Source organism: Camelus ferus, chromosome 27 (assembly GCF_009834535.1).
Source record: "Camelus ferus isolate YT-003-E chromosome 27, BCGSAC_Cfer_1.0, whole genome shotgun sequence".
In the NCBI taxonomy this organism is placed as follows: Eukaryota; Metazoa; Chordata; class Mammalia; order Artiodactyla; family Camelidae; genus Camelus; species Camelus ferus.
In genome coordinates, this window is record NC_045722.1 from 12,189,063 (window position 1) to 12,209,186 (window position 20,124).

Here is a 20,124-nt window from a genome sequence, read left to right on the forward strand (position 1 = left end):
ATCCTTGTGTCCCCTGCCTGACTGCAGAGAGGGAGGAGACTCAGGGGGGTCACACTGGAGGGGTCTGGACTCTTGCCCTTAGTTCTCTCGCTCCAGACTGTGCAGCCCTGGGTTCCATGGCTGCTGCCAGGTGAGGGGCCCAGGGGACCTGCACGGAGGTTTTCTTCAGGAATGGCTTTGCTTCCTTCCCACACCAGGGGGGCAGACAGAGGCTGCTGGTTTTCCCCTTTGGCAATTTCCATTTTCTTTGCAACTGGAGCAGTGGGCTGGAGAAACTATTAGAAACTCAGTGAACTTGGGCTGCTTTCAGAGCTACAGGGGACCCCAGGGTGGGGTGCAGTGTGGGATGGGAGGGGTCAGGCCTCTGCCAAGTGGGCACGAGGCCTCCTGGCTGAGCACACTAGTTCCTGGAGGCCACTGTCATCTTCACTCTAGGGCTGGGAGGAAAGTCCCATGGGTACCCCTCTCCATCCCCGTACCTGCCACATGCAGGGGCAATCAGGAAGTGGCCAGTGGAGGGGCAGTGCAGGCCAGCACCCTGATGATCCGGGAAGGGGGCTGGCAGATAGAGAAGGGACTGACTAGCTGGGAAGGGGGCATATGAAACCACCCTACTATTCAATGCCTTGAGACATACGACGAATTTTCCAGAACAGACTTTGAGAGCCACACTAATACACAGAGGCGCCTCTGGGCAGCACATCTGGCCATGTGGCTGCCAGAAGGAGGGTGTGGCTTTGTTGGATCTTCGTCAGGGAAATTAGACTGGAAGTGGCTCCTCCCTGAGAGCTCCCGTTGCCAGGGCTTCTTGGCTGAGCAGGGACAGAATAACAGTCTCGGGCTGTGGTCTCTGAATGAGCTAGATATGTGGGGCTCCCCACCCCGGGGGTCCTTTGGCCTACCCTTCCCTGTTACAGAGCTCTCCTCCGTGGAGCTGCATGGGTTGGTTTGTCGTCAGTCTTACTGGGTGGTTGCTGGCTTCAGGAGTCCCTCCTGGGAGTGTTTCCTACGCCAGACCTGGTCTGGCCTCTCCTGGGGACTAGCAGACCATGAAAGAAGCATCTTTTCCCACCTCACATCTCTGATCTGGGATGGTTCTGCCTCCCCAATAACTAACTGTAGCTTGAGCCTGGCCAGAATCCCGTACTCCCACTTGCAGAAGGAGGAACAGAGCTTCTCTCCCATCTGTCGAGTTGCCCCTATTGGGGGCAGTGAATATTTTCTGCGGGCCAGTCTCGGCAGGCTGGCCGGGTGGGCTGGTGGACAGTAGTCACAAGCCCCCTGCCTGGTCCAGGAGACCCAGGGTAACTCCTAAGCCACTTCTCAGTCCCTTCTGCTCACCTCTGCTGTGTTGGATGTGTTAGCCACACCCTTCTGAAAGTACCCCCTCCTGGGACCCTGGACTGGCACCCCCTCACTCCTGACCCCTTCTGTCCTTGGCTCCTCTCCCTGGGCAGCCTCCTCCATTTCCACAGATTTCACCATCACCTCCATGGATTTACTTTTTTATTCCTGACTGCAGTCCAGAGAGCCGGCTCTGAGATTCCCCCTGCTGGCCAGACCTGCCACTGGTTGGGATGTTAAACTTGCTTCTCTGTAACACAATTGACCTCCCCTGCTGCCCATCCCTCTCCCTACACGTGTGGCTGTCAGCACTGGGACCTATTGACCACCCCCCCCCCCCACCAGGAGTCTAGTCTTCTTTCTGTTCCTGGTTTAAATATAGTGGAGGATTAGGAGCACAAGGCTTCAAATCAGATGACCTGAGTTCAAATCCTGACTTTCAGTGACTTGGGGCAATTGACTTAAATCTCTCTAGGTCTCAGTTCCCTATCAGTAAAATGCAATTAATAGGACAGACTCCATGGCGTTGGGACTAATGGGGAGAAGGTATATAATTCTGATGCAAAGCCTGGCCCATCAAAGGCCTCAAAAATTTTGATCATTGTTGTCAGAAAAGCTTGTGTGAGTTTCCTGATTGGAACTCGTGTCCTGTTTATCCCCCGCTCCAATCCATCCTGCACCCGGGGCTCAGACAGGTCTCTCTTCCTTTTGGAGGAACCTTCATTGGCTCCCTTTGCCCATCAAGCTGGCATTCACTTTAGGTGCGATTTAGCCTTGTCCACTGCAGCTCTTTGTGCTGTGATTTGCTCCTGGCTGTGCGTGTGTAACACACACACACACACACACACACACACACACACACACACACACACACACACACAGAGGCTGTCAAGGTATGTTTAGGGAGAGGCTCGGGGTTCAGTGACCACTTGGCCCATCTCCCAGCTAAGGCTGAAGGACCACCTTGGGCTTTGCTGCTGAGGATAAGACGGGGCTGTACAGGCCAGGCCTCCTGCTGGTCTGTCCAAACACAGGCATCCTGGGAGGCGGCTGCTGGATGGCTGTTAACAGATGTCAGGATTCTAAGGCAGGGTTCCACCCCTGCTGGAGGACCAGTCAGAAGCCTGAGGGTCCCTTCAGGCTGTTGGGAGCACCAGCCTGCTTCCTGGGCCCTGCCTTCCCCCAGGGCTACTCATTCAAGCCCCACCTACTGGGGCAGCATCCCTGTGCCTGACGCTAAGAGGCTGGCTGATGGTTTCATGACCTCCAAACTCAGGGGCAGGAGGGACGTCAGTGCCCCCTTGCCTTCTATGGGGGGACAGGCAGGCATACAGAATGCTCACCCCGCCCTCTCCTGAAGGTGGGGGGCAGCCATAGCCCGCCTGCAGTGTGGCGAGCGGCTCCTCCTGTTTAGTCCCATTGCTTTAGGTGAACCTAATGTGTTCTAATGAGATCCCCCCTCTACAAACTTTCCTCTGCCACCCTCCCTCACCTCCTTCCCGCAGATGTGACAGCCTCAACACCTGGACACTCCCTTCGCAGCTTAGCCAGCAGCTCCGCGGGTTGGGGGTGGTCTCCGGCCGAGACTGGAGACAACCCAAGTCTGTAGCACCTCCTCCCTTGGGGTCCAGCCCATGGGAGGGAAAGGGACGTGTGCGCCTTTAAGGGGCTGGCCCGGCGGGAGCACGGAAGTGTGTCCGCAGCCGTTTTCTTTCTGGCCATTCAAGATCCCCAGAGCCGCCTGCTTCCTTGAGCCCGGTCAGCCCGTAGCCCAGAGCGGCGAGCCGTCGAGGAGCCGCCTGGGGACGGTACGTGGCTCAGGGGTGGCCAGGCTCCTGGGGGCCTCCGTGGGCCGATTCCCCTTCCCGCTGTGGGTCTCCTGCAGGCCCCACGCCTCCGGGGGCAGGGTCTGGGGAAGCGGGCTAGAGGAGTGAGCTGGGCACCGCGGGGCTGGGGCGGGGCTGGGGCGGGGCTGGGTTGTGCTCGCCGACGGGGGGCGCCCCAGGCACAGGTGGGCTGAGAGCAGCGCGGGGCGCGGGCTGACTTGCGCGGGATCCTTCTGCGCAGACCCTTGTCGGCGAGGAAGAAATCCCGAGGGAAACCCGTGGCCCCCGAGACTACCGCCCGGGACTAGCCCGTTTCCCACGGGGAGCCACCGGGTCCCTTCCCGTCACATCCTGTCTCTCTTCCTGCACAGCGTGTCGCGTGCCCGGCTCTGCCTGGCTCGGATGCTCCGGGGGCCACAGGAACCCTGCGAGCGGCTGGGGATAACTCGTGAGGCAACATGCGGGCGGACCTGCGCCCCTGGCCTCTGCCGGCCGGCTCTGGCCATCCCAGGGCAAACGCCCGTCAGGTTCAGGCCTCAGGTCCACTGGGGTTCCTTCCTTAGGGACAGCAGACCAGAGGGCTAGGGAGGGAGGAGGGTAGAGCCCTGGGTGGGAAATGGGGTCCCTCAGGGAGGAATTTTGGGCTCTTGAGCAGCCAGAAGGGAAACAGTGCGGGGCACTTGGACCCAGCTCCTGTGACCCCGTCTGCACTGTGGTGTCCAGTGCTGACCTCTGGAGTGCCTTTGCCCTCTGCAGCAGGGGGAAGTGAATGAGAGGCGCACTGGCCCCTCTACCGCGGCCCTGCTCGGGCCAGCAGGCTGGGAATGCTGGTAGGAAACACCTCCGGCTTCCACTTTCCGGGAACCGCAGTTTTCAAAGGCTCTAATAAGCCTTGCCCATCCAGGGGCACCGAAGTCAAATTCCTCTCGGGCAGCCGGGCTGGTGGAGACCTGGATGGCGATGCTGCCCTCTGCTGGTGTCTGGGAGACGTGTACTCCCCCATCGGACAGTCAGGATAGTCGGTGGAGCTCCAAATTCTTCCTACTCACTGTCCCATACTCAGGAACCAGGTGGATTTGGATAACACAGTATCCCTTCCTACCTGGATTCTCCAAACTCTCAACACCCAAACTCTCACCATCCCAGCTTAAGGATGCAATAGATTTGGCATGGGAGGGATACTGGTATAACAGGTATAGTTGCTTAACAGAACTTAGAAGTTTTTTGATAAAAGTAGGAACCAGCTGAAGAAGTTGCAAAGACATTTCCTCTGTGCTAAAAAAATGATTAAAGAAGATAACTTCACTCTGTGTCTAATTTTTAATTTTGATAAATCTAGTGTTTATTGAAATCCAATGCCCCCAAGGACCTACATCTTGAATGAGGAAGTACTTCCCCTGCTGGTGAAGGCTGCAAAGGACTGACTGATGGGATACGGGTACCAGTGTCAGCGGAGAGTTAATGGTGATGATGGTTTTTATTAGGATCACCCTTGCTTTTGTTAGTGCTCTGGTGAGAGTTGTATATGTTTTTGAGTAGTCTGCCTCATACTTGTTTTTCATCTAACCTTGTTGTTTTTTAATGCATGATTTTGCAAAAAATACACATTTTTTTCCAGGCATACAAATATTTTGTGGCAGAAATGCCTGCATTTGCTCAGCGTGGGGAAGCCATTTGTCACTGGGGAGCATCTGTACCGGATGAGCTGCTGCAAAGAGGCTGGAAACACTGCAGACAGAGGCTGGAGAGCCCGTCTACTCAAGGAGGAGGCTCTGGGTGCCCAGGGACAGGGTGGACCCTGGGACATCCAGCTCAGCACCAATAAGCCTCTCTGTCCTCATTCTACTTCCCTCCTGTTTCCAAACACGGAACCCCAAGGAAGGGAAGGGAAACTGACTCCTACGAGGGCCTGCTCTGTACTTTCTACATGTCACTTTCCTGAGTTTGCCATGGTGGTTCCAGGCGTTATTTAGAGCTGGAGCGGGTTCAAATCCTGGCTCTGCTTCTGCCTAGCTGGATGACCTCGGGCAGATAACTTAATCTTTCTGTGCCTTGATTTTCCCATCTTTAAAATGAGGATACCATTATGTCCCACCTCTAGGGTTTGTGGTGAGGATTAAATGAGACAGTGAGTGCTCATTAAACTCAGATGTTAGTATTCTGTTAATATTTTAATGCTGATCACAGCAACCCTGTTGGAGTGAGCTATTTGTTAGGCTGTGTGTGGCTATGCTACGTTCACAAAGACACTCAAGTGTGGTGGCTTAAATACACTAGGACTTGGTTTTTCTCTCATGACGCAGTGTAGGTGGAGGAGGTCCAGGGATGGTAGGGTGGCCCTGCCATTCATTCTGTAGTTTCCATCTCTGACTTTAAGGGGGCTGCTCTGGTTGCCAGCAGGGTCAGGGAAAGAAAACCAGGGGAATATCGCAGGTTGTTTTAGGTATAGGACCTGCATGTGGCATGTGTTCTCTCTGCTGCCAGCCAGTCCCGAGTCACATGGCCTCTCCCTGCTGCAAGGGAGGCTGGAAATACAGCCTTCAGCTGCCTGGTCATGCACCTGTCTAGAACTCGCTCACTCTGGGAGAAAAGTAGAACATATTGGTGAAAGATATGCCATGGTGAGTTTTATTATTGCCACTTCACAGATGAGGACTCCTGCTTGGAATCATGCAGCTAGTAAGTAGTGGAGATGAGATTTGAACCCAGAGCTTCCTGCCCCCACATTCTGTGTTAGCTTGTTTGTACTTGGGCTGCCCAGATTCAAGTCACCAAGAGGCTTTGTAGGTGTCACTTGGGGATTCCTCTTGGACAAAAGGCGAGGCTCACAGTATCCTTCTGAAATGCATGGCACAGAGGGCAAGCCTGGGCCTCAGTAGCTCTGCAAAGACATCTAAAGGAACAGTGGATTCTACCTGTCAGCTTCCTCCACGTCCACTCCTTCTCCAGCAAGAGCTCCTAACTGATTTGGAAACAAGAATGTTTTCTCCACAATCCCACCACCCTTACAGGCCGGTGCTTCGCTTGGCTTTGCTTTTCCCCTCCCTCCTTCTCTCCCTCTCCACTCCCTCCCTCTCTCCCCCTTTCTTTCTTTTTGCCGTTTCCCTCCCCCTCTTCTGGTTCCTACAACACAGGCATTTTTAGGGCCACATACTTACAGTCAGAGCAGAGTGGCAATTCTGTGTTCTGCTTTGTCTATTTTAAATTACACCCTAAGCATGTTCCACGTTGCTGCATGATAATCATAGTTATATGTCCAGATGCCTCCTGTCGACTCTGGTCTTGCTGCCCCCCAGTCCGCCTTCCACTCAGCCCCTGAGGGATGTTTCTCAGATGTAGATCTGATCCTGTGGCCCCCCTGCTTAAAACCATTACTGGCACTCCAGGGCCTGGGGGACAAAGGACACCCAGGGGCATCTAGACACTGGTCCTGTCAACCCCGCTCTCCTCCTCTCCCCTATATCAGCCAGGGCCTTGGTGGGAAGCAGAATTCACCCTAGATGTTTCCAATAAAGAGACTCTAGTGACAGTATCTAGAGAGGAGGTTTAGACAACGAGCTAGGGTGTCAGTGAGAGACAAGCAGGCCTCGAGAGGAAAAGGGAGGAAAGAGTGTTACAGAGCCCATGAGAGCAGGTGTGGAGGAGAGGAGCCGCCCGGCGGAGCTGTGGTCATGAGGGGACGTAGGCACAGCAGAAATGACTTCTCTCTCTCCCCTCCGGCCCAGCTCCTGTGTGTGCTTCCCATTGGCAGAATCCAACTGGAAGCCAGAGGGCCTGAGGGCCTGGGAGAAGTGACACACAGGGATCTGTGCAGGGCGGGGAAGGGCAGAGATGGACAACTTGTGGCACACCCGGCTCCCCCACCTGCACCTTTGCATTTGCTGTGCCCCCCTGCTGGGCAGCCCCTGCTGTCCTTTCCCACCTGGCTACCTCATGTGTCTTTAGTACTCTGTACCTTATCTTTGGACTCCCCACAGGACATCTCCTGCCTATGACTCTGCCCCCACCTGGACTGAGCGCCTCCAAGGTGTGACCTGGTCTTTTAATCATTGTGCGTGCTCAGTAAATGGTGATAAGCAGGGCAGGGATGAGGGGGAGGTGAGTGAGGCATAGCCTTGGGTACAGATTTAAGGGGGGAAGTGTGTGTGCCAAAAACTCAATAATCAAGATATACTATTTTGATGCAATATAAAAACAAATCAAATCAACAAACTACAGTCCATGGGCCAGCTGCCTATTTTATTTGAGTGTCCATTAAAACTGGAAAAAAAAAACCCAGAAGTAGTCTAGCATGGTATTAAAAAAATTTTTTTTGAACTTGACCCAGGATAAGAAATAAATTTCACATCATGACCCACTTCCACCTCATTCCCACAGATGTTTCTGGACTGAAACAAAAGCTTTGCAGTGCAGAACTCATCTTCACTAACCACGAATGCACCCTGGTATATTCTAGTCTGGTCTAGTCTCTTCGATGTCATTAAAAAATGCTGCTCACATCCTTTCCAATTCTATGCTGCAGTTTGAAAACTGTTGATACTGTCATACTGTCCTGTTCAATTTTCTCCACGGTCTTTTTGCTGCATCCTAACTACTGCTTAGGAATTGTTGGCTTGCTTGTCGCCCATCTTGCCTGCAGGGTGCAGTCCCCTGAGAGCAAGGACCTCATCTAGCTCGTCACCGCTGTCCTCTCAGCCTGGAGAACGGTGCCTGGTGCACAGAAGATGCTCTGCAATTTCCTGCGCGTGAATGAGTGGGTGCTGGAACCCAGGGGTGCCTGGCCCCCCGCCACAGGGCTTCTCTCACTGGCTTGTTTTTCTCCTCTTCCCAGTTTTCCCTGGGTTCCAGCCTTGCTCGGGACACCCTGGCGCTGCCACTGAGTGTGACGCCATGCACCTGCCACTCCCGGTCCTGCTGTTCCTGCTGTGCTGCGTCTCAGGACTGCCCTTCTACAATGGCTTCTACTACTCCAACAGTCCCAACGGCCGGAACCCAAGCAATGGCCACGGTGAAGGTTGGTGGCCTCTTGGGTCGGCTTTTTGCTTGGCCAGGTGACCAAAATCTCTCCTGGCCCCTGCTGTGATATGCAGGTTCCAGGCTGGGACGAGGGCCAGGGCATGAAGCCAGCAGCCCCTCTCCCATCTTGACCCGTGCAGTGAGTGGTCCAGCCTCATTTCTAAGATGAGCAGAAAAGGTAGTTCAGTTACTCTGTGTTTGCTGGCCCCTCAGACACGGACCCGAATACACTGGAGGATGATCACTTTTGCTTTTTATTCTTTCTCCAAAGTCCTGCCAATTTTTAAAAATCCAGCTTAAACATGACCTCCCCTGGTCTCCCCAGTGGAAAGGGGGCTAGGGGTTAGGAGAGATGTTTGAGTTTGAATCTCAGTTTTCCCACTTACTAGCTACGTGGCTTTGGGCAGGTGGACTTTTTAATCTGTGGTTGTCGTGCACCTACTATGCGCCAGGCACGCTTCTGGGTGCCTTACATTCATTACCTCATGTGATCCTCACAGAAACCCTGACACACGCAAGGGCTTGTTAGGTGTAGCCCTTTTCAGCATGAGACCCTCTGCAGGGAGCCTCCCTGTCTGTCTCCTGCTTAACGCCAATGCTACTCCCTGCCCTCACCCTGTGTGCTTCCAAGATCTCAAGTCCAGACCCAAGGTCACGAGACCATGAGGCCCCACAGGGGGTCCCAAGCTGGAGATGAGCCAGCCCTAGCCCATACACCTGCTTCCTGTGCTGCATGCTAGGCTCTGTGTTTCTTTGTACCCTGAGCCCTGACTGTAGTCTTCTCTAGAAGTCCTGGCCTCATCTCACCCGTGCTTCTTAGGTATTTGGGAAGAGTCATGGTGGACTGTTGGAGAGTGATGGGCAGACTGTGCCCTCCTGTGGCCAGTGTGTCAGGGAAGGAGACTCAGGGGGATCCGAGTCCTAGCTACCCGCCCGGCTGGAGGTGCTCTGGCTGCCTGCTGCACCAGTCCGCTTCTTGTGCATAACAAACCTACTGGCTTAGGGCCGCAGTCGTGTATTTCGCTTGTGATTCCATGGCTCAGCATTTTGGGCTGGGCTCCATTTCTTCAGCCTTGGCTGTGTCTGCGGTTGGTGGGCAGGTCAGCCAGGGGCTGGTTGGTCTAGGATGGCCTCAGCTGGGATGGCTTGTCTCCACTTTCTGTGTGTTCTCATCCTCCAGCGTATGTGAGTCCAGGCTTGTTCTCATGGTGGTTGGTAAAGTTCCAAGAGAAAGAGTGGCCTCAGTCGGGCCTGCTGGAGCCTTGGCTCAGGACGGGCACAATGGAATGGTCACTTCTGCCGCATTCATTTGATCAAAGCAAGTGGCGAGGCCAGCACGGATTCAAGGAGGAAGGGGCATAGAGTCACCTCTTGATGGAAGGAGATGTAAAGTCATATTGCAGAGTGCGTGGATACAGGGAGACAGGCAGCATCGTGGCCCTTCTTGCAATCTACAACTCCTGAGCCTGGCAGGAGCTGGGCATGAGGGAGGGGGGTGGCCCTTGCAGGGGTACAGCTGTGCTGCAGCAGGTCCCCAGCTGCACCGCACCTCTCCCTGCAGGCCTCTTCAACGGAGTGAAGCTGGTGGTTGACACGCCTGAGGAGACCTTGTTTTCCCACCGAGGGGCCAATGTGACCCTCCCCTGCCACTACCACTACGAGCCAGACCTGCTCTCTCCGCGGCCCGTGCGCATCAAATGGTGGAAGCTGTCGGAGAATGGGGCCCTGGAGCAGGATGTGCTGGTGGCCATCGGGCTGAGGCACCGCTCCTTCGGAGACTACCAAGGCCGAGTGCATCTGCGGCAGGAGAGGGAGCGTGAAGTGTCGCTGGAGATCCGGGACCTGCGGCTGGAGGACTACGGCCGCTATCGCTGTGAGGTCATTGATGGGCTGGAGGATGAGAGCGGCCTGGTGGAGCTGGAGCTGCGGGGTGAGACCTGGACTGGGGCTGGGTCCTGGGGGCTGTGGGGAGGGGGCCCCGAGAAAGCATCTAGGCCTCTGTGCTTTGGGCAGATAAACATTTAACCCTCAGAACAACCCGAGGAGGAAGCTGCTATTATTCTCACCCCCATTGTACAGATGAGAAAACTGAGGCACAGAGAGCTCTAGTCACTTATCTAAGGTCACACAGCGCATAAATGGCAAAGGAGGGGTTTGACCCCAGGCAGTTAGGCTCCAGAATTCACTATGCTTTACTCCCTTTTGCTCACATCCTTTTCAGAGAGAGCGAGATAGGAGCTGATCACACAGCTGGAGTCAGAGCTGAGATTCAAGCAGGTCTGGCAGGCAACACACACCAGTGTGGCAGCCCAGAGTGAGTGATAGGGAGTGGTGGGGGCTGGGGCACACTTCTGAGCCCTTGTCCCTTCCGAAGGGAGCTGCCCTACTCAGGCCCAGCTGATGATGCCACACCAGAAGCAGGCCCAGTACAGCCAGATTTTCTGACTTGACAACAGAGGCTTATATGTTTATGTGAAATCTCTGGATCTTTATGTAGAAGTCTCCTAATTAAAAAACCCCATTGCTGTCCAAACCAGCTAGACCCCACAAGCCAGATCTTGTGTGTGGCCCCAGTTGCGATCTCTAAGTGACTTCTACCTTCTCTGTCCCTAGGATGAAGCTGTGTGTCCTTATAGCTCCCTACATGTTAGGGAGGCAGCTGGTCTGACTCCACATCCACCCCTTTCCAGCTGTGGCACCCTCCCCGGCCAGTGCCTCAGGCCCAGAGCTCCGGTCCCCTTGTGTGCAAAATGAGGGATAAGGGTATTTCCTCCTTCACCTCCTTCTGAGGGGATGAGGATAGAGTGTGGGTCAAGGGCCTGTCGGTCAATGGCAGACCTTTGCTGTCAGCACCCACCTTCCCTGTCCACATGGCTTAGGTGGTGGCCCAGAGCTGCCACATGCTTCGTCCCTGACATTGGGAATGTTGGGGGATGGGTGAGAGCCTGTGAGAGTCATTTGTCTGGGAACCGCAGGGGCACCCTAGAGAAACAAGAAGCCCTCACTCCATTCCCGGGCCTAGAAAGGCAAGAATTTGAGACAGAATCAGGCATGAAATAAGCCTTCAGCAGACACATGAGGAGGTTGTGTGCTGATCCTTGGGCCCCATGGGCCTCTCTGCCCCCTCAGCCTGGCTCTACCCAGGTGCCTGGCTTCCTGCCTCCAGTGAAGTTGGGAGTGTGGGGCCCAGGATGTTCTCAGGCCTCCCCGGCCACAGGAAAGAGTGTCCAAGGACTCCAGGCCCTGCTTCTGAACAACACTAGTCCCAGGCACTGGGGACACCCCTTCTCCTTAAGATTTCATCTGATTTGGGAGATACTGAATCGCGGGTGTTTAAAAAACCTTTTTATTATGGTAAAACTTCAAACATGAATGATGACTTTGGAGGGAGCCTGTGGCCCCTACCAGCCCCTGGCACCTGCCCAAGACCTCCCTGACCTTGAGCCTCCTTTATTAAGACCTTTTACCATCCCTCCTCTTCCCCTGAAAATCATCTGTCACACGTGGGAGGTTTCTTGCGTTCTCCTAAGAGGCTTCCCCATTAATGTTAGCGTTGATATAGATGATCAGGTCTCAGCCACTGAGAGGGAGAGCCAGAGCCCAGGGGTGCGCTGTCTCCTGTAGACGGCAGCACCTCCTTGCCGGTGTCTTAGTTCAGGCTGCTGTAACAAAATACCATAGCCTGAGTGACTTATAAACCACAGAGTTTCATTTCTCACAGTTTTGGAGGATGGATGTCTGAGATCAGAGTGCCAGCATGGTCAGGTGAGGGCCCTCTGCCAGCTCTAAGATTTCTTTTTATGTCCTCATAAAATGGAAAATGCTGGGTGTGTGTGGGTCTCTGGGGTCTCTTTTATAAGGGCACTAACCCCATTTATGAGAGCTGCACCCTCATGACCTAATCACCTCCCAAAGGTCCAACCTCCTAATACCATCACATTGGGCATTAGGATTTAAACATACGAGTTTGGGGGAACCCATTAGACCACAGCACTGGGGTTCCTGCAACAGCAGTGTGAATTAGGTACTATTCCCATTCTGCAGTTGAGGATATTTGTTGGCTCATTAATCCATTACCTTAACAAGCTAATAGTTCTCTGAGTACTGCTGTGCACCCAGGCTAGTCCTGGGAGGGAGGTGTAAAGCAGATATAGACGCTGCCTTGGACTTGACACTGGACAGGAGGTGACAGGTGTGCAGAGCTTCTCTGAAGGACTGTGTGTGTATGTGTGTGTGTTGGGAAGAGCATCTGTCCCAGTGGAGGTGGGTCTCCAACCAGCGGGGCCCCTGCCCACCCATTCAAGCCCCTCCTTCCTCCCTCCCCAGGTGTGGTCTTTCCTTACCAGCACCCCCACGGGCGCTACCAGTTCAACTTCCATGAGGCCCAGCAGGCCTGCGAGGAACAGGATGCAGTGGTGGCCTCCTTTGAGCAGCTATTCCGGGCCTGGGAGGAGGGCCTGGACTGGTGCAACGCAGGCTGGCTGCAGGATGCCTCGGTGCAGTACCCCATCACACAGGCCCGACACCCCTGCGGTGGCCCGGGCCTGGCACCGGGCGTGCGCAGCTACGGCCCGCGCCACCGCCGCCTGCACCGCTATGATGTGTTCTGCTTTGCTGCTGCCCTCAAGGGTGAGTGGAATGGCCGCACATAAGCCTACAGGTGGGAGGGCAGTATCTGGGGAGATTTCAGACCTCTCTGCCCCCCTGCTGGCACCTTTACCTGGAGGTCTGGAGCACCTGTGGACGTTAAAGCCACGTCCAGCTGAGTTTTGAGGGTTTTGCTGCTGTTGCGTCACACCAATCGTTGGTTTGGTCATTCATCAAACATTTCCTGAATGCCTACTATGTGCTGGGGCCAAGACTGAGCTCTGGACATCATAGGTAAATTAAATACAGCCTGTCCTCAGAAAATAGCTTATTTCATGAGAAGATGAATAAAAACAAAAATTGTTCAGTGCTATATCCCAAGCACTTAGAAAAGTGCCTGGCACATAGTAGGTGCTCAAGAAATGACTGAGTGGATGAGAGAGACTCTGACTGGTCCAGCAGAGGTGGAGTGCCCACACAGGGTGCAATTAGGGAAAGCTGGGGCAGAGCACAGTGGTGACTGGAGGGACCCTAGCTCCATGGCAGGTAGGATGGAACTCTCAGAGGGGATGAGGACTGAGCAGTTAGCTCCCAAAATTATCCACTGCAGATGCCTACAGCCTGGGGGCTCCCTCAGCTTAGATAGCTGTCAGGTCTTTGGGAGCTTGTTGGTGAGGTCTGGATGGGCTAGCATTGCTCCAGGCCCTGTTGTCCTCTCTGGCTGTCCCCACCCCTGCCCAGCCCTCACACCCCACGTCCTACAGGGCAGGTGTACTACCTGGAGCACCCTGAGAAGCTGACACTGGCAGAGGCAAAGGAAGCCTGCCAGGAAGATGGTGCCCAGATCGCCAAGGTGGGTCAGCTCTTTGCTGCCTGGAAGTTCCGTGGCCTGGACCGCTGCGATGCTGGCTGGCTGGCGGATGGCAGCGCCCGCTACCCTGTGGCTCACCCACGTCCCCACTGTGGGTCCCTGGAGCCTGGTATCCGCAACTTCGGTTTCCCAGACCCACAAAGCCGCAAGTATGGTGTCTACTGCTACCTCCCACGCTAGCCCCTGGGCCCCAGCCCTGGACCCACCCCTGCCCCTCCTTTGCAGGCTGTATTTATTGAGCAGTTCATTTTCCCTTGCAGGTTGGGGCAATTTTCATTTTGTTTTTATATTTTGCAACTTAAAGGTTTTTTAAAATACCATCTTTTGGTAAATCCAACAGATCCCCAATCCCCCCTCTACTCAGGTAAACACCCCAAGGCCCTCCCTCTCCAGGAGTCCCCCTGCCCCTCTCCTCTGGGCCACGTGAGCTTCATAGGCTCACAGAGGCTCAGTGCCTGTGAGCCAGTGAGTCCAGCCCCTCTTCCTGCTGGGTAGCCGCTGGCGCCCAGAGCTGGCAGTGACACAAGGGGCCAGGGCACGGTGGCCCTGGGGGAGGGAGAGGGCGAGGGCACCCAGGGGGCCTCTGGAGCTGGGCTTTGGGCCTTGCAGTCTCCTGCCCCATCGTGCTTCTCACGAAGCAGCTGGCCCAAATCGGCATGGCTGAGGAGCTAGGGCTGGAAGCCGGCCCCTGGGCTTCTGTGTGAGATCCTAGGGAAGAGAGACATTTCCCTCGCCTTTTTTCCTTTTATCTTGGTTCCAAAGAATCTGTAGTTTGTTCTTATGTTTCCCTTTTCTGGAGAGGGAGGGTGTTCTCAGGTTGTGTGTACCTTTTTTGGACAATAAATGGTGCTGTGACCCCTTTCTCCATCCCCAGCCCCCTCTGTGTCTCACTCTCTGTCCTCAGGGCCCAGCTCCCTGCCCAGTGGGCACGGAGGGCCAGCTCTGTCCCAGGTGTCAAAGGTTGGCTGGGTCTGTCCACTGGGGTGGGCAGGGAACTCCAGGGGCTGGCCCTTCAGGCTGAGTTGGTCTGGCCTTGCCTGCCCTGTGGCACCCGCTGCCTTGGGTGCTGGTCTAGCAGCTGGAGGCCCCGTCTGGCTTTCCTACCCTCCCATGCCCCAGCTGTGTGTCTGTGTGGGCCTGGCACAGGAGTGGGGGGATGCCTCTTGGTGCCTCTTGAGAGACGAGAGGAGGCTGTGCCCCACCAGTGCCTCACCCTCTGCCCCCAACCCCATGCCAATCTCAGGAAACCAGACCTTGTGCCCCTGCACAGGCGCATCCCCGTCACCCACAATCAGTTACTCAGCCAGTTTTTCATGTAACCCAGTGCTTCTTGGCTTGTGACCGGCAGCAGCAGTTTCACCTGGGAACATGTTAGAAAGGCAAATTCCTGCGCCCCATCCCAGAACATCCAAATCAGAAACTCTGGAGTGGGCCCCAGCAGACCCCCTCGCTTCTGATGCAAGCTCAGGTTTGAAATCCACTGACATAGTTATGCTCCCAATGAATCAGTAAATTAATTGATAAATTGCATAATTCTTGAGCTCCTGCTATGTGGCCATTTCTGCACCCTCTACTTTTACCCACTCATTCTTTCCAGAGATAGGTCACCTGAGTCCATATATATATTCACCAACAAATACTCAGCCACATGCAACCACAAAAAGACAACCAGCAAACTCACACTGGCACATGCAAACACCCAGACACCTTCACAAACACAAATCCGATGCCAGGTGAGTAAGTGTGATGATGGGGTGGCGCTGACCTGGCCTCCTAAGGAGGAGGCTGGTGGAAGGACACTGCTGGGCACACACACTCCAGCTCGACTCAAGGTCAGTTGGGAGAATCCATAAACAATCAAAATTGTTTCTGTTGATATCCTACAGCCTGCTTAAGGGCAGGATTCCCAGACCTTTTTGCTAGTGGCTAGCTATCCAGTTTACCCCAAAAATGTGTAAGCAAGATTCACGGTTCCCAGGCTTTCTGCATTTTTTTTCTTCCCTCTTATAAATCCTGATTTTGCCTGTTTTTGGACTCACTCTACCAATCGACTCCTCCTATGTGAGCAAACAGTGTAAATCAAAGGGCCAAACTATGGTAAGTGGCCAGATGCCTCATTGGAGATGTTCTTTGACAGTGTGCCAACTGGCAAAGCCAGACAAGCACCGGTTGGCTGTCACACACACAGACAGACACACACAGAATCCATCATACACACAGGCACCTTCATAACAATAAAGCACCACAAGTGTGACTCCTAAGCTTTCTGAACAAACAGGAGTCACATGCATTTGGGGCCATTTGATCACTGCCCCCATTCCTAACAGCCCCTTCAGTAGACCCTGGACCATGGTGGCCTTCTCTTTAAATTAGACAAAGAAGGGAAAAGAAAAGAAATAGATCTCTTCCAATGTCTTTATTATTATTATAATTATCATAATCTTTAGGTTTCAAAAATATAAATAGGTGCACGGAACCCTGGTGCCTGCACGGTCCCGGGGGTGGGGGAAGGAGGGATATGGGGTGGGGGGCACTCCCACTTGGAAGGCAGTGCCCCCCACCCAGTCCTGCCGAGATGGATACCTGCTAGGGTGGCAGACCTGGGTGAGAGGACTCTGAAAGAGGGACCCTCAGAGGGACTCCGGCCCCCACGCAGCAGAAGACCCCTCCATGGCTTTCTCCTGCACGCTCACCCATGGCCAGCCGGAACCCCCCTCCCCCAGGCTTCTCCCCAACACCGATGGTGCAGCCCTCCAACTCCTTCTCATCCGATACATTCAGCTGCGGTTCCGAGTTCTTCACGCCCTCAGGCCTCTGCCCCTTCCTCCCTCCTCCCTAGCTCTCCCTGGAAGTGAAAGAACCAACAATTGCACTGCTCTTGGATAAAATCAGGAAACAAAAAATAATCTTCTTTATTTAACTTAACCCCTCCCCTTCTCCCCCTATCCCTGCGCTGGTCCCTGGAAAGGCACGACGGGAGATTGAAGAAATGTCTCTAAACTCAGTCCACGGGTTACAATACGTTTGCTTTGCTTTGGCATTTGGGTGGAAAATTAGATGCAGTTTTGGCGATTTGGGGGGTGGGCGGGTGCATACACAATGTGGGATTTTTTTTTCCTTCTTTAATGGAATTCCTTATATGACAGAAAGCGACAAGGAGAGGACACCATCCGTGTGGGATGTCAGCCTGGCGAGGCTCCTGGGCTCAGCATCCTGGGCACGTCCTGGAAGCTCTTCTCAGTGGGCTGTGCTGGGGCGGCTCCTCCTCAGGGGCCGGGAGCTCCGCTTCTGTAGTCTGCGCTTGTAGGTGGCGGCTGGGGTGAAAGGGAAATAGAAAAATCTGGGTGAACCCTGAGAAGAAAGTGGGCCAGCCTAGCCTCTCCCCATCTTGCCCCTTCTCCGCCAGCTCCCCTCCTGGCTGAAATCAGAGGCTCGTGACGGCAGCCTGAGGCTTTACCCACTTCCTGGTTTTGATTTTTCTTGGCACCACCTTGGGCTAAGGGGCTTCGGGCTGGTGCTGAAAAGGCAAGTGGGCCACCCTGCTTTCACCTTCATCCCTCTGGTGAAAGTGAGCCCTCCCCGGGAGCAGGGGACGGCGATATGACTAAGCCCACAGATGGTGCCGACGGGGGGAGTTCAGGATCCCGGGAGAGGGCCGGCCACTGCTGTGCTCCGGGCACAGGGCAGAGGACGTGTTGGCGGGATCTGGCGCTGTGTGGGGCGCTGCTCACGGTCTGTGCAGGTGATCCGAGGCTCCTCCCACTGCCCGCTGGGCTGGCACCGGATGGTGGGCATGTGGCGCTGGATGAAGCCCTCATTGCACTGGTACCGCACCAGGGAATTGATCTCATACCGATCCTTCTTCTTCCCGAAGATCCTGGCGTGCTCCACCACGGGGGGCTCTCCGCAGGCCACTGAGGGGCAAACATCCTTCAGAAAGGGCTCTCAGAGGGCCTCCTGTAATGACTCTTGCTGGTGATGAGCTGCTGTGGCCCACTCTGGCTGTGATGACACAGCTCAGAGCCCCAGGATGGGACACGGAGCCTGGACACCCAGCTGTGACCCCTGGCTGCCGGCCGAGGGGTGCTTTCCTGCTGTGCTAAGACTCTAGAAACCTGATTCTAACATCTGGGTTCCCCAGTGATTTAGAGCAGCACGAAGGGAACAAAAGCGAGAAAGATGGGGAAGGAGGGTGAGGGCCCGGCAGACTCTGTGACTTCTTTATGAAAACATTAGCGCAGGGGGAAAGTGGGAACTAAAGGAGGCCTGGGGGGCAGGGCGGGGGGCACAAGGCCAGAAGCAGGTGAGGAGTGCTACCTGCACCTCCATGTCCGCAGACCTAGAACTGAGGATCAGGACCTGACAACTCTGACTCATGGACTTGGGAACCCCAGAGAGGGAGGCCCCCACCCCACGTGCCATCGTGGGTGACTTTCTGTGCTGATATCCAAGGCACTGTGTGTGTGGAGTGGGGGTCAGTTCTCAAGCCTGTGACCTTCACCCTCTCCCTGTAATGGTCCCCCATATCCCTCCTTCCCCCCACCTCGGCTGGCCCTTTCCAGTGGCTCTGAGATGCTGGCACTGGGATCAGCCCCCCAGGTCAGCTCCAGTCGGCCTGTGGGCAGGTGAGGTGACATCAGCAGCCAGGAGACAAGGTGACTCGCCCCAGGTCACACAGCCTGGAGTCTTGATTCTATCCACGCTGGACCCCTCCCAGGCTGCTGCCTACCTGTGCCCTTTTTACACGTGAAGGGCAGCTGGTAATTGCAGGGAACATCATTCCACTCGCCCTTCTCATGCCAGATCATCACCACGCAGTCCTCCCCAGCGGCAAAGAAGTTGTCAGGCTGGTTGGGGCGCCAGTTCTCAAATTGCTGTGGGTGGGAGCGGGGAAGAGGTGAGGAGAGGGCAGGGGCAGTACGGCCCCCGTCCAGCCCCTTCCTGGCAGTGGCACAAGACTGCCAGGAGTCCAGTCAGGGTTGTCCTAGGAGCCGTGCAACCCATAGGCCCTCCAGGGAACAGGTCATGCAGCTTGGCTGGGTCCTTCTCAGGAACTCAGGGCCTCCGGGATTCACAGTCCCTGTTAATGAGCTGAGGCCACTCTCTTCTTCCACATGGGCCGATGGGGCTGGTCACACAGGCTGCCTTGCGTGGGTAGGACTGGGTGGTAGAGACATGGCTCCCAAGTCCAGACTCTGCCTTCCCAGGCTTCTCCCTGTAGACTGTCTCTGGGACAAACGAGTCCCCTTTCCTCTAATCTATCTGCTCCCTTCCCCCATGACCTTATTCACATTCACCTCCTCCAGGAAGCCTTCCCTGAGGGGCTCTGCTGACCTCTAGCATTTACTACGTATACTGTTCATCCGGCCCCTATGTTTCTGTCTGTCAGTCTCCTTGAGTAGACTCGAGGCCTCTGTGGGCAAGGAACCCTGTAGCGCTTCCATTCTGCCTCTTGGTGGCTTGCCTTCATTCATTCCTTGCCTTCCTCATCCCCCACCTTTCCCTTCATGCTACTACTCAGTTGTCCAGCCCTGGGCTGGTCTCTAAAGGGGAGATGAACGAGACAATCCCTGATCTCAGGGCTCCTGGGCCAGCAGCTGCTCAGTCAACGTCTGCATGTGGTTTGAATGTGTCTCTCTCTGGGGGGTCTTTATTCACCTCCTCCGGGCTGCCAACTGTCCCGGGTGTCCCCAGCAGAACTCACCAAGGAGTGTCCATCTGACCAGCGGAAGTCCCCTTCGATGGTCTTGTCATTCAGGCCAATCCACTGGTAGTCCTGAGCATTGTCTGCAGAGAGAATGTGGTCGTTGGGCACCCTGAGGGTGTCTGAGAAACTTGAGCTCATAGAGGCAGAGGGGATGGAGGGGTGGCAGCAGCTGGCTGGGCTCCTAGGAGTGTGCCACCTGCTTCTAAGGTCCTGACAGGACTCTTAGCACATGAATGTTTGGAGTGCACTTTGAACCTCCTCCCAGAGCTGACAGGGACTGGTGACAGCCACAGGGTTAGTGTGGGGCTGGCTCTGATGGACAGTGGGCTGTCCTGGGTGCAGCCACAGCCGCTGGCCCCTCAGGCTGTGGAAATGCCCTTCCCTCCTTCCCTCCCTCCCTGCCCCCAGCCCTGCAGCCTCACTGGCCCAAGTCTGCTGACTTCTGACGAGGGGGGCCCTTTGCCTGTGTGACCATTCTCCTCTCAGGCCCCGAGGCCCCAGCGCACTCACTGTTGACAAACTCTTGCTCCTCTGGGGTGACGATGCTGCTCAGGTGTGCCTGCTGCTTCCGGCACCGGCTCTCGGCATCCACCCAGGTCTCCCGGTCGGGGAAGTGGCGGTAACAGTGGCCCTGGAACTTGGTCCAGCCCTTCTCACACAGCTTCTGGTCTGCAACACAGGTCAGGAGCTTGAAGAGAGGGCCTGGAGGCCAACTGGGGATGGTGGCGGCTGCCAGTCTCCTAGCAGGGATTCCCGCATTCACCCTGCCTTCC

At 55.3% G+C, this 20,124-nt stretch overlaps 2 protein-coding genes across 5 annotated transcripts in view; one reads left to right on the forward strand and one right to left on the reverse strand.

Moving 5' to 3' along the window:
* The first annotated feature begins 2,998 nt into the window (after positions 1-2,998).
* On the forward strand, positions 2,999-14,511 carry HAPLN3 (hyaluronan and proteoglycan link protein 3). The gene is made up of 5 exons (XM_032469471.1): positions 2,999-3,152; positions 8,002-8,184; positions 9,748-10,116; positions 12,513-12,815; positions 13,538-14,511. The coding sequence occupies exons 2-5, from the start codon at positions 8,061-8,063 to the stop codon at positions 13,822-13,824; spliced, it is 1,083 nt and encodes a 360-aa protein (XP_032325362.1). The 5' UTR covers positions 2,999-3,152; positions 8,002-8,060; the 3' UTR covers positions 13,825-14,511.
* Positions 14,512-16,016: 1,505 nt separating this feature from the next.
* Positions 16,017-20,124, reverse strand: part of ACAN (aggrecan) — a 61,116-nt gene continuing 57,008 nt past the window's right edge. For 2 of the 4 annotated variants that reach the window (XM_014565922.2, XM_032468990.1), the window contains 5 exons: positions 19,862-20,020; positions 19,349-19,431; positions 18,374-18,518; positions 17,376-17,558; positions 16,018-16,958 (listed from right to left, as the gene is read on the reverse strand). In XM_014565922.2, the coding sequence (XP_014421408.2) occupies positions 16,882-16,958; positions 17,376-17,558; positions 18,374-18,518; positions 19,349-19,431; positions 19,862-20,020 (647 nt within the window). In that variant the 3' untranslated portion in view covers positions 16,018-16,881. Of the gene's footprint in view, positions 16,959-17,375; positions 17,559-18,373; positions 18,519-19,348; positions 19,432-19,861; positions 20,021-20,124 lie in introns of all 4 variants that reach the window. The other 2 variants (XM_032468992.1, XM_032468991.1) reach the window with 2 other exon arrangements.